We start from the raw sequence: 12,986 nt of genomic DNA, 5'->3' as shown, positions 1-12,986 counted from the left end.
AAAAACAAACAATGGGAAAAGGATTCCCTATTTAATAAATGTCGCTGGGAAAACTGGCTAGCCATACACAGAAAACTGAAACTGGACCCCTTCCTTACACCAACTCAAGATGGATTAAAGACTTAAATGTAAAGCCCACAACCATAAAAACCCTAGAAGAAAACCTAGGCAATACCATTTAGAACATAGGCATGGGCAAAGACTTCATGACAAAATGCCAAAAACAATTGCAACAAAAGTCAAAACTGACAAATGGGATCTAATTAGACTAAAGAGCTTCTGCACAGCAAAAGAAACTATCATCAGAGTGAACAGGCAAGCTGCAGAATGGGAGAAAATGTTTGCAATCTACCCATCTGACAAAGGGCTAACATCCAGCATCTACAAGGAACTTAAACAAATTTACAAGAATAAAAACAACCCCATCAAAAAGTGGGCAAGGGATATGAACAGACATGTCTCAAAAGAAGACATTTATGCGGCCAACAAACCTATGAAAAAAGTTCAACATCACTGATCATTAGAGAAATGCAAATCAAAACCACAATGAGATACCATCTCATACCAGAGTGGTGATTATTAAAAAGTCAAGAAGTAATAGATGCTGGTGAGGCTGCGGAGAAATAGGAACACGTTTACACCGTTGATGGAAATTTAAATTAGTTCAACCATTTTGGAAGACAGTGTGGTGATTCCTCAAGGATCTAGAACCAGAAATACCATTTGACCCAGCAATCCCATTATAGGGTATATACCCAAAGGAATATAAATCATTCTACTGTGAAGACACATGCATATGTATGTTTATTGCAGCACTATTTACAATAGCAAAGACATAGAACCAACCCAAATGCCCATCAGTGGTAGATTGGATAAGGAAAATGTGGTACATATACGCCATGGAATACTATACAGCCATAAAAAGGAATGAGATAATGTCCTTTGCAGGGAAGTAGATGAAGCTGGAATCCATCATCTTCATCAAACTAAGACAGGGACAGAAAACCAAACACCACGTGTTCTCACTCATAAGTGGGAGTTGAACAATGTGAACACATGGACACAGGGAGGTGAATATCACACAGCAGGGCCAGTGGGAGGTTGGAGGGTGAGGGAGTGAGAGCATTAGGACAAATAGCTAATGCATGCGGGACTTAAAACCTAGATGATGGGTTGATAGGTGCAGCAAACCACAGTGGCACACGTATACTTATGTAACAAACCTACACTTTTCTGCACTTGTATCCCAGGACTTTAAAATAAATAATGATAATAAAAATAAAAAAGTAAAATAAAAATGCACCTGAAAAAAAAAATGGTCCCAGAGTCCATGCTCTCCTCTTCGGATTTTCTATTTGTCCTGGATTCTTGGTCCAATGCCTTCTCATTTTCTTTATAGCTTGTAGATGCAACTAGAAAAATGGTTTAATGTTTCATCTAGAAATCATTGTCTCCAATGGGAGATTTGTTCTGAATTAACTAGCCTGCCATTACCAGAACTGAAGATTTGTTTATCTTTGTAGTATAGTTTTTATTTAATTGCAGTATAATTCACACAGAATAGAATGCACACATCTTAAATGAACATTTGATGAGGGTTTTTTCCCCCAAATGTGTATTCACATGTTATCATCACTGAAGGACAGATGATGTTCCAATATTCCTGGAAAGTTACCACATTTCCTCATCTAGTAAAATCTCCAACTCATCCCACCCCCCTCAGCAATGTCCTTTAATTTCAGTAATCATATATTTATGTTGTTGACTTTAAACTTCATATAAAAGAAATCATATAATGTACTTTTGCTCAAAGTTTTTGAGATTCATCTACATTTTGTACATATTCATAGCTTATTCCTTTTATTGCTGTACTGTATTATGTTATATAAATGTACCAGAGTTAGTTTATTTCTTCTTGATGAAAATTTGAGTTGTTTTCAGTTTTGGTTAATATGAATATATCTTTTATGAACATGCTCAGAATTCCTTTGAATTTTAATTTCTTGTGGGTAATGAGAGGCCATTCATATTTAAACTTAGAATATAGCTATGTTATTGGAGTTTCTTACGCCAAGCTACACACCAGGCTTCATCTTCCAACTTGGTCTTCATCAGTTGGTTTTACTTGTCATATATTTTGTTATTTCAAAATTTATTTCTTTAACAAATTTTTATAAAACACTTAGTATATGCTAGACATTATTCCAAATGCTTTTAAGTACTGACTTGTTTAATATTTAATCATTCTGACAACCTCTTGAGATAGTTGTTATTAGTATTTGCATTTTACAAATTATGAAATGGAGGCATAGAGAAATTAATCAACTTCCTGAGGTCACAGGAGGAGAAGTAGGAGAGTTAAGATTCAAACCAAGGTGCTCTGGCTCCTGAGGCAATGCTGGCTCTCTAGAGATGTTCATATGTGAGTAAGGAATGCCTCTAACATAATCTCATATAACCTTAGAATAAATAGCCATGCCCCTTTAATATGCTACAAATTGTCTTTATAGTAAACAATTGCACAAAAATTAGGTACATATAAAATGTGCTCGTTTGAGTGACAAGGTTGGTAAACTGAAGAGACTCTCCACAAGTCAAATATGGGCAAAGCATGCTTACCTGTTGACCCCATTCAGTTCCTCACGAATGTTTCCTCATTTGTTTGGGGAGCGAGCTTTCATTCTCTCCATGTATGAGTTGCCAAATTCATGTGATAAATATGCAAAGGCTGAACAGTTCAGTCCCTTCAGTCTGCCTTCCCTTGCCATACACACAAAAAATCTGATCTTGGTTTCATGGACCTCAGTGTGATGCATATTCATCTTTGTTGCTCTTAGCAAAACACTGCCAAAGCCCACTACTGCCTTTGGTGATATTACAGACAGAGGCCAGGCGGGGGAGCTCCGCAAAAAACGCTACATAGAAAGTGTGACCGAGCCAAGCTGGGAGGCAGTTACCACACACACAAAAATGAAGCCAAAATGTAACTGGAAAGCAAAATAGAGGCTTGAGAATTGTCCAAGTGAGAAAGAAAGGGAGAGACTATCAACACTAAACTAATGCGGAGGTTGGTGGACAAATAAAGGCTTCACTCGACTTTTTATTGATTTGAGATTCTGGCACTAGATAAAGGAAAGAGCAACACAAAGAGCAGAATCGAGAGAAAATCGATTGCTTGAAAAACTGGGTACGGTTTACAGGCTGCGAGTCCCGACTGTGTCAGCTGATGAGTTTAACACTATGACAGCGCAGTCCTCGCCTGCCTGCTCGCTGTTGCAATCCCCACACTGCTGTGTGCCCTATAGCACCTGGCACACGGCGCTCAAGAGATGTGTGTGAATGAAGGAGCCATATCTTGACTCGCAACTCAGAGCAGTAAGCTGCAGTTATTTGGTAGCAGTAAGCTGGAGTTTGAGAAATTACTGTGGGACAGGTTTGTTTATTATTATTTTATTTATTTGTTTATTTGTTTGTTTGTTTATTTTGAGACGGAGTCTCGCTCTGTCGCCCAGGCTGGAGCGCAGTGGCGCAATCTCGGCTCACTGCAACCTCCGCCTCCCAGGTTCCCGCCATTCTCCTGCCTCAGCCTCCTGGGACTACAGGCGCCGCCACCACGCCCGGCTACTTTTTTTGTATTTTTTTTTAGTAGAGACGGGGTTTCACCGTGTTTGCCAGGATGGTCTCGATCTCCTGACCTCGTGATCTGCCCGCCTCAGCCTCTCAAAGTGCTGGGATTACAGGCGTGAGCCACCAAGCCCGGCCTCTTTATTATTTTTGAAAAGGATAAAATCAGGGGCTCACCAGTTGAGGGGCTGCCTTTAAAAGGAAATTAAAATGCAGGGCATATTCTCACACACCCTTCCAATGGGCCTGTAATAGAACTATTTTCCTGTTTTCATAGTTGAGAAAACAGGCTCAGAGGGATTAAGGAGCTTGCCCAAGTTCAAACAGCTCATAACTAGAGCAACTGGTTCTTCTGAAGACCTTGCCCTGCCTGCCTACCACATTCTGCTGACTTATCCTGATTAGCCTGGGACATACAGCGTGTCAGCTGCTAGATGCTCATCAGAGCAAATGTCGAGGCTTTAAGGTGGCTGTGTAGTTTTTGTTGTCTTCGTTTCCCTACTGGTGCAACTTCAGTTAATTCACGGGTTGCATTAGGGTTACAGTAATATACAACAAGATATATTTGCTGTTACTGTTCTTATTATCATTGCCACGATCACATCTTCAGGTAAGAGTTCCCAGTTCCAGAGCCTTGATTTCTTCAATCAGGAGCCATGGATGCCAGCGTGGGATACGTTTTATTTCTAAAACCCAAAATATCTGCTGTTTTCCCAGGATATATCAAACTGTTGAGTAACTTTGTTATGGAGCCTGGGAAGAAGAAATTACTCAGAATATTTGTGATGTGTGTATTTCTTAAGAAGTTACAGCTATCTTTCATACCATGGAGCAAAAAAATACATCATTTGTTTTATATATAATGTTGGTTATGAATTCTGTTTGTAGAAATGGACATATTTCCTAACACCAGAGGGGGGCTGATTGATTTCCGTTATACAGCTACATGTCTACAGTAGGCAGTGAGTATAGTGTTATTGGAAGTTGGACATTTCACTAGAGAAGCACACAGTAAAATTTCCGTGCCTGGCATGCAACAGATTCTAATTTAACTTAAATAACAAAGTAATAGTAATAATTACAATGTAGCTAACATTTGTTGAACTCTTACAGTACAGGCAAGTGAGTGCTTTATATGAATTACTGCATTTAAACCTCCCAACATGGGAAGTGGATATTTTTTCATGGAACTCTTTACAGGTAAGGAAGTGGAGGTGCAGGGAGGGTTACCAGATCGTCCAAGATTACACATCTATGGTAGAGGCAATACTTGAACTTAGTTTATATTTTACTACACTGGATACGATATTTGAAATTAGAGCACGGTTGAATATGTACTATCCTTTTCACATATTATTTTATCCCATTAAGCTTAACAAGGAAAAGATGAAGCCCAGCTCATTTTCTGTCTTCTGCATGCAGGTGGAAGAATAAATTCTGCCGCCTGCTTGCATGGCTGCAGCGGGGATGAAGGAGAGGGAACTCAGCCAGATGCTGAATTCCCAATTTCCAGGTTTATATTATTGCCTGCAAGTATGAAGACGGGAATATTACCAGCTAGTGCATGACTTGTGCTTATCTTGCTTTCTCCAGGATAGAAGCACCAGAGGCTAGCAGACACTAGCCAGAGACTGAGTGGTGGTCACCGGAGTGACTCCTGCGGCCCCAGCAGACATGTGCTGAGGCTCCCCGTTGCTCATATTCTATGGGATCACAGGAAGCTGGGACATGGAAGCATGAAGAGTACTAAGTTGACTGTGTAAATTGCTGGAGAAAGGTGAACTATGTACTAGTGTTGCTCATGTTGTATAAAAAGTATTAAATTTATAAGTAATAAGAACATGTTTAAAATATAATTTTTCTCTAAAATTCATAATTGGAGTTAAAATAGATTTGAAATCCATGCACATAAGTCAGCTACTTATGTTATTAAAGAAACTCTAATCTTAGATTCCTAAACGGGGTCCTCATAGATCCCAATTTTATTAGCCAATTGGCCATGTTCCAGGATAAATGATATATTTTACCTGATAGAAGAAATGATCATTATTAATTCATACGTGTGTATAAGAATGCTGATCAAGTTGCTATGCTGGGCCTGATGCAGAGGTTTATGCCTATAATCCCAGCACTTTGGGAGGCTGAGACGGGCGGATCACCTGAGGTTAGGAGTTCGAGACCAGCCTGGCCAACATGGTGAAACCCTGTCTCTACTAAAAAACACAAAAATTAGCCAGGCATGGTGGCATGCGCCTGTGATCCCAGCTACTCAGGAGGCTGAGGCAGGAGAATCACTTGAACCCGGGAGGTGGAGGCTGCAGTGAGCCCAGATAGTGCCACTGCGCCACCGTACTCCAGCCTGGGTGACAGAGTGAGACTCCATCTCAAAAAAAAAAAAAATTGCTATGCTGGAAGTACTGGAAAGATCACTGTGGCATCATTTCACTTCTAATGTGGTCCCATACTTTGGATCTTCAAAATGATGTCATTGAAAGGTTTCCCTTTCAATAGTCTTTTAAATATGTGGTTAGTTAAAATGAGATGGTTAGAACAAATTCTTAATCATAGAAGATTTGGGTGAGACACATCAGCTTCGGCCCAGTAACATACTCCACTATTTAGCCAAAGGCTATTTATAACCCACACAGGGCACAAATGTACACTGTAGATCACAGGGTGTGGCTACCTCGGAGGACAGTGGTTAAACCAGGCAATTATCAATGTTTCAACACTAACATCTGAATAATAATCTGAGAGGCACTGCAGGGCAAAAAACCTGGGTTGGAATCTCAGTGCTTCCGCTTCAAGATGTAAAATCTTGTGCAAATTCCTTACCTTCTTTCAGTCTCTGTTTCTTCATCTGTTGTACAGAAGGGATAATGATACCCACTTCATAATTTCTCTTTATAAGGACTGCAGAAAATATAAATACACCAGGGTTTTTTTTTTCCATACAAGTGAGAGAGGCCTTCAATTCAAGTTGATTTGATTAACAATAGCAAAAATGACTTTATTACTTCGTATTACTGTCAAATCTATATTACTGTCAGATCAGCTACTTCAGGTGCAACTAACTAACTAGATCCAGGTGCTCAAATGAAGGTACTGTGATGCTGCCTTTCCAAATCTCATCCGTGCTTTTCTTTTTATTGGCTTAATTCCTAGGCGAGCTATTTATTTACTGTCAATTATACCTCCAGCATCTTTAAGCTTAGATCTTGCTATCTTAGCCTCCCCTGCAGAGGATGAGTGCTTTTTCCAAAACTCCAGCAGAAGTCCTGGAAATATCTTTCTTGGCTAGTTTTGGTCAAGTATCCTTCTTTCTCTAGAGCCAGGAGATCAAGTACATGGACTTATGTTGGGCAAGATATGATCCTTTAAAGAAATGCTGGGTTTACAAGAAAAGAAAAAACCAAATTCCCAACATTTCATTCTAATAAACTCTGTAGAAAATTGCTTGGCATATAGTAAGAATTTTAATGATTTTAAGAAATCTATTTTTTAAACTCTTATATATGCAGAACTACCAGCTTTCAGCCAAGTTTTTCTGGACAACATATACATGAATAAAGCTCATTTAACCTGAAGCAATTTCTAGTTAGGGCAGATCTCAATATGTGATGTTTGATGTAACTCAATTTTTAGGATAAAGGCTATTCTGTGTTTTTGGGAAAGCTAGTGAATTTTTCCAAAGACCCTGGATGCAATCTAAGTTAGTGACCCTTTTTGTGGCTAAATACCTTTTTTGTGGATTATCATAATGCTAGCAGAAATTACTCTTTTACGGCAAGAGACCAAACAAACTCAGGAATTTCCCCCCAAGTAGGATAGTCCAACAAAATAGCTCTCACCCAAACTTTCCCCAGCCAACACTATAAATAATAATTATTTGATAATTATAATCTCTAAGAGAGCTTATCCTGCATCAATAATTATGGTTATCTCATAGAAACCTGAGACATCAGTGTCTATAGTTCTGCTGTGAATATATTAATTGTCTATGACAAAAGCATTATGTCATAATATCTAAGTCTGCATCAGGAGTTATGAAAATGTGTTTTGCCTTTTTAAAGTATCTATTTCCATTAGTGCAGCTTGGGGGTAAGTGAAGATAAACAGGATATACTGAATGGAGATAAGGCTAAATTCAGTTTTTCATTCCCTTTAAGGAATTCAGTTTGAAGTGTAAACACTGCTGTTTTCATTTCAAATTCTCATGTATTCTGAACATCTAGGGGCTTCATTTGCCTTTATTTTTTCTCATGAGATTTAAAAAACAAAAAAAAAAAAATGAGGATTATGTTTTCAGTAGTGTTTTAAATGCAATAGTGAATAGATTACCGTGACAACTTGCATAATTTTTTCTCTTTCATCAGCCATCATTGGCCTTCAAATTTATGGGTAAATGACCTTTCTGAGTTTGTATTCACTGCATACAAATAATCCTCAACAACCTGTTGTAGGGCTAGGAACCTGTCTGCCATTATGCTGAACATTAGCAACCTTGCTGTTTGAAATGTGTCCCTGTGGTTTTGTTTTTTGGAATATTAGGAATAAAAAAAGTCAATTAGAGCCTTTAGATATCTACCAGAGAATTAAAAATTACATTTTTTTAAAGGGTGGGCCCCAGTGGCTCATGCCTGTAGTCCCAGCTACTACAGAGGCTGAGGTGGGAGGACTGCTTGAGCCTGGGAGGTCGAGGCTGCAGTGAGCTGTCATCATGACGCTGCACTCCAGCCTGGGTGACAGAGCAAGACCCTGCCTCAAGAAAAAAAAAAAGTCATCGAAGGTGGGTCACTATATTTCCCCTCTGTTAGATTTAGCAACTGGAAAGCACTAGAAACAGGCACTTTTTTTTAATATCCCGTTGATATTTTCAATCTAATAGCTTGGATCAATACTGTAGCTAAGTCAAAACAGTTTAGTCCCATAATCTCTAGATGCAAAATTCGCTCTTTTATGAAAATTTAAAGGCTATCTGGTTACATTTGAAAGTCATTTTCCTATTTAACTTCTGAGTGACATGAAACTAAGTCCCTAAAACACAGCAACAATTCATATAGTACTAAAGAGAAGAGTGAGCAAGAGACTCAAAAAGAGGAAGGTGGGGAGTCCCAGGGGTCGGCTGTACAGTCTCTTCTCTGATACCTGCATGGGGGTGAGAAAAAGAGGCACCTAGACAGGTGACAGCAGGAGGAAAGCCAGGGAGCCCTTGTTCTTCGGGAGTTGCTGTGAGGATCATTCCCTTAACACTGATGTCCTGATTCCCACTCCATTATTTTATTAAAATACTGAGTTGAAGGTCATCAGTGAACTTCTGGCCAGACTCAACATACTTTCCTTTATCCTCATCCTTTTATTAGGTTGGTGAAAAAGTAGCTGCGATTTTTACCATTAAAAGCAATTGCAAAAACCTCAATTACTTTTACACCAACCTAATAGTTCTTAATCATTGGACCCTGCCTTGAACACTCAATGGTTTTTAATGTACTAACTCTCGACTACCTTACTTGACTTTCTCTCTGCTGTTTTAATGGAAACCACTCACCAACACATAGCTTTGAATAGTCCAACAGTATTAGCCCCTCTCTCTTTATTCCCACTTAGTAAATGCACACAGAGTTCCGTCTTATTTAATCGTCGTAGCATGTATGCAGCTTACTGGAGTAATTGGGTTCCTGATCACATATAATCTTGTATGATCTCTTCTGTGTGTGTCAGGGGCTGGGGCACTATGTGTGTGCATCTGTGAATCTGTGTGACTGTCTCAGTCTCTGTATGTATGAGTCGTCTTTGCTCAATCAGATTGTAAGTGCTTAAAAATAGAAAATTTTAGAGGCAACTTGAGCATGTATTTTATGTTCAAATAGTGCTGTTCTTTATAATGAACTTTTATAGGTCTCTAAAGCTCTCTGAGCCCAACTTTTCTCATCTTTAAAATGTGAATAATAATATCCACCCCTAAGATGAAATAAATTCATAAATAAATATATGCATGTAGCATCCAGTATACCCTCAATAAATGATTTTTCCTATGTTTTAACTTTTCTCACATCAGCCATTCTAGTAATACAATGTTGAGTTCAGTTTCAACATTTTAGTTTAACTGATTGATCGAAGCTAACAAGATCAGGAAAGTTGAGACGTACTGAGCTAATCAACTAGATCTTGCTACCACAGTTTTTCAACATGGTATATTATAAAAACATTTATCTCAGTAAGTCACTTCAATGACTAATCAATATTTTATTTTCCTGAGGAAATGAAAATGCCAGGAAAATAGATGCACAATACTTTTAATGTGGTTGTGTATCTTTTAAATATTAACAGATTTGTTCATAGTGTTATTTGGAAAGATTTATAATATGAAAAATACAGCATCTAATTTCCACTTGAAGAATTCGTATGCTATGAGTTATTTTATTTGGGCTTAATTTTTATTTAGTAATTAACAGATTCAGAGATGGTAAAATTTGCTGAGGGAAAGTATACCAACAGAACATACAAATGGGAATCAAGTAATTCATAAAAACAAAACCTGATGTCTTGACATAAAATCCTAAATATTATACTGTAGTTTTTTGTACTAGTAAAACTAGATGTATTTAAACTTAATGCACCGATGATTCCAGCCTTAGTGAAATGAAAATGTTGCTTAACCCCAAAGAATCCAGGCTCCTGATTAGCTCACGCAAAGACAATTATTTGTAATAGCACTTACTGGTAAAGAGAAAGGACTGAAACCTTAGATGGGCACGAAGACGTGACTAAGGCAGGTTTTATTTCTGATCCTGAAGCACTGAAAGGGAAGTCTGCAGTGACTCAGAGCACTGTGATGGCCCAGCTGTCCACGGACATACCTCTCTAGTGTGGAGTCAGGCATCACCATGCCAGAGGGAGGACTCACCATAGAAGCATCAGCATGTATTGACTCAACTGACACAGTCTTACCGGTAGTGAAAGAGAGGAACATTTTGTTAATCTTCTATTTGAAGTTAATTTTCACTGATTTCGAAAGCACATATGAAATGGTACACTGGGTCTAATTAGTGTCTGCCTAGCCAGTATTCTGCCTCTGAAAATGATACTAGGGGCCATTTTCATAAGAAGCTTGGTAATTTCTTTCTAATATATAGATCTAATTATTATTATTATTTTGTCTGAGAGCCATTCATTCACTGGGGAAAGAAGCAGCCTGCTTTATTTGACATATTTATTTTACAGCCATTTCTCCTGTGTTGGAATGCATCAGGCAAATCTGTCCAATCAGTTAACATACTCGCATAAAATGGATACAGCGAGGGAGAGAAGCACCCAACACTTACTAGTATGACCAGTCATAGGTACGCTCCTTATTCCAAGAACAGACACTTCTATTTTCTTACGGTTGTTATTTTTTGTTCTTTTGGAACTTCTCAAATGAATTAGGCAGCAAATACCACAATCAACAGGCCCCAAACCCGGTCATAGAAATATGTAACTAAACTCCCTGTAAGAAATGATATTTAGTATTTTGGCATATCATTGTTGGCTTAAATGCCAAAATATTGCTGTTCTATGTCATTTTCTTAATAATTTATTCTATTTCTCTTTTAAAATATGACTTGCCTAAGGATACCTATATACAGACGCATTTCATTAATGAATGAAACATATTGAGGTTAGCAAAGATTATAGCCCTAAAAAGTATATTGTTTTCCTTGGTTTTGGACAGTCCTGATGAAATGCATATGTTTACCTGATAATCCTTCTGGATATGGCTTTTCTGACACCTCCCTCCCAGGATTACATGCTTCCTCTTTCTGCTCCCTTAATAACTGTTTTCACCTGCTTTATATTTTCCTGATTTCTTTTCCGTTTCCTCTGCTAGACTCTGAGTTCCTTGTGGCAGGGACCATTCTACTTGTCTTTGTCTCTTCAAAATCTAGCAAAGTGTTTGACACATACCAAGTTCTTAAAAACTGTCCATTGGATGAAGGAACCGTGTTAAGTTATTAATCTGTGATGTTCCAGTGTCATGACTTGTAAGAAAAATGTTTATTTCTAAAACAGTAAAAACAAAATAATTGGTTAATCTGATGAGTGGTCATTAAGATACAAGCCTGGACTGTTACTGATTTAGCTCATGGTCTACAAATAGTACAGTGCCATTTTAAAGCCTGAAATGATAGACAACTTTACCTGATGTTATGAATATCATTTATATTAACAATGGGAACCCCATACACTGTCTTCAAATTGTTCTTGATAACTAAATATATCAAATGGAAAGGATATGCTTATATACTTCAATATCTGGATTTTGAAATTTGGAGCACAGAGGTGGAGTATCATTTTATATTGAGAATGGAAAGTCAGGAGACTTGCGACACGTGATGCAATTGCTTCCATGGAATATTTTCAGACCAATAGGAGTTTGCGAAGAACTTTTACGGACTGTATAAATATTTTGAGCTGTAGGCATCATTACCAGCTGATATTTTCTTTCCTCAGGACCAGCTGTTCAGGAGCATCCCGGACGAGAGCCAGGCACATTTGAGACTTGGATCCAACTAAAGACAGCCACAGATTCTTCTGCAGCGATGTCGGTGTTGGAAGAAAATCGGCCATTTGCTCAACAATTATCCAATGTCTACTTTACGATACTTTCGCTGTTCTGTTTTAAGCTTTTTGTGAAAATCAGCCTTGCCATCCTCAGTCATTTCTACATTGTGAAAGGCAACCGCAAGGAAGCGGCAAGGATAGCAGCTGAATTTTATGGAGTAACCCAAGGACAAGGTATGTTTGTGATAATCCTCTCTTGTTTCAAGTGGAGTTTAACTTTCATTTGATCCATAATTACATGTTTTCTTTTTAGACTGCTTCAAGGTAAATATGTTATAAACTTTTGTTAAGGGAAATACTTATAACTCACTTCATGGCTTTATAAAGAGGAACATTACTTTTTTATGTCAATGTTTGGGTTAAAATCAAGGTATCATTGCAAAAGAGATTAAGGGAGGCATACGATATATATAATAGGAATATATATATAATAGGAATATATATATATATATTCCTATGAAGAAACATTTTAAAACGTTAAACATTTTATTTGCCAAGTCATAGTATTAGAGATTAGTTTTAGAAGTAACTGACTGCACTTCAGTCATCCTTTAATGTGTACCTGGATTGTATAATTTTAAATCAAATCTTTAGTTATATGTAAAATAATTGTTATTAAAAAGAGGGGATTTCAAGATTTGGTTTCTCACAACTTTAATAAGATAACCATTTGACTCTAAAATAAAGCACACACAAAAAGAAGATTGATGGCATGTATTTTTCTGATGGAGTTGTTATTGCTCAGCTCAGTTTGTAAA

General features: G+C 37.8%; 1 protein-coding gene across 1 annotated transcript in view; it reads left to right on the top strand.

The window, feature by feature from the left end:
* The first annotated feature begins 3,058 nt into the window (after window positions 1-3,058).
* Window positions 3,059-12,986, top strand: part of ASB5 (ankyrin repeat and SOCS box containing 5) — a 68,855-nt gene continuing 58,927 nt past the window's right edge. Inside the window, exons 1-4 of the mRNA XM_025385935.1 lie at window positions 3,059-3,399; window positions 5,047-5,137; window positions 8,804-8,807; window positions 12,098-12,402. Coding sequence (XP_025241720.1) covers window positions 12,207-12,402 — 196 coding nt within the window. The 5' untranslated portion in view covers window positions 3,059-3,399; window positions 5,047-5,137; window positions 8,804-8,807; window positions 12,098-12,206. The remainder of the gene's footprint in view (window positions 3,400-5,046; window positions 5,138-8,803; window positions 8,808-12,097; window positions 12,403-12,986) is intronic.

The sequence above is a fragment of the Theropithecus gelada genome, chromosome 5 (assembly GCF_003255815.1).
Source record: "Theropithecus gelada isolate Dixy chromosome 5, Tgel_1.0, whole genome shotgun sequence".
Lineage (NCBI taxonomy): Eukaryota > Metazoa > Chordata > Mammalia > Primates > Cercopithecidae > Theropithecus > Theropithecus gelada.
This window is presented reverse-complemented; position numbering and strand designations above follow the sequence as displayed.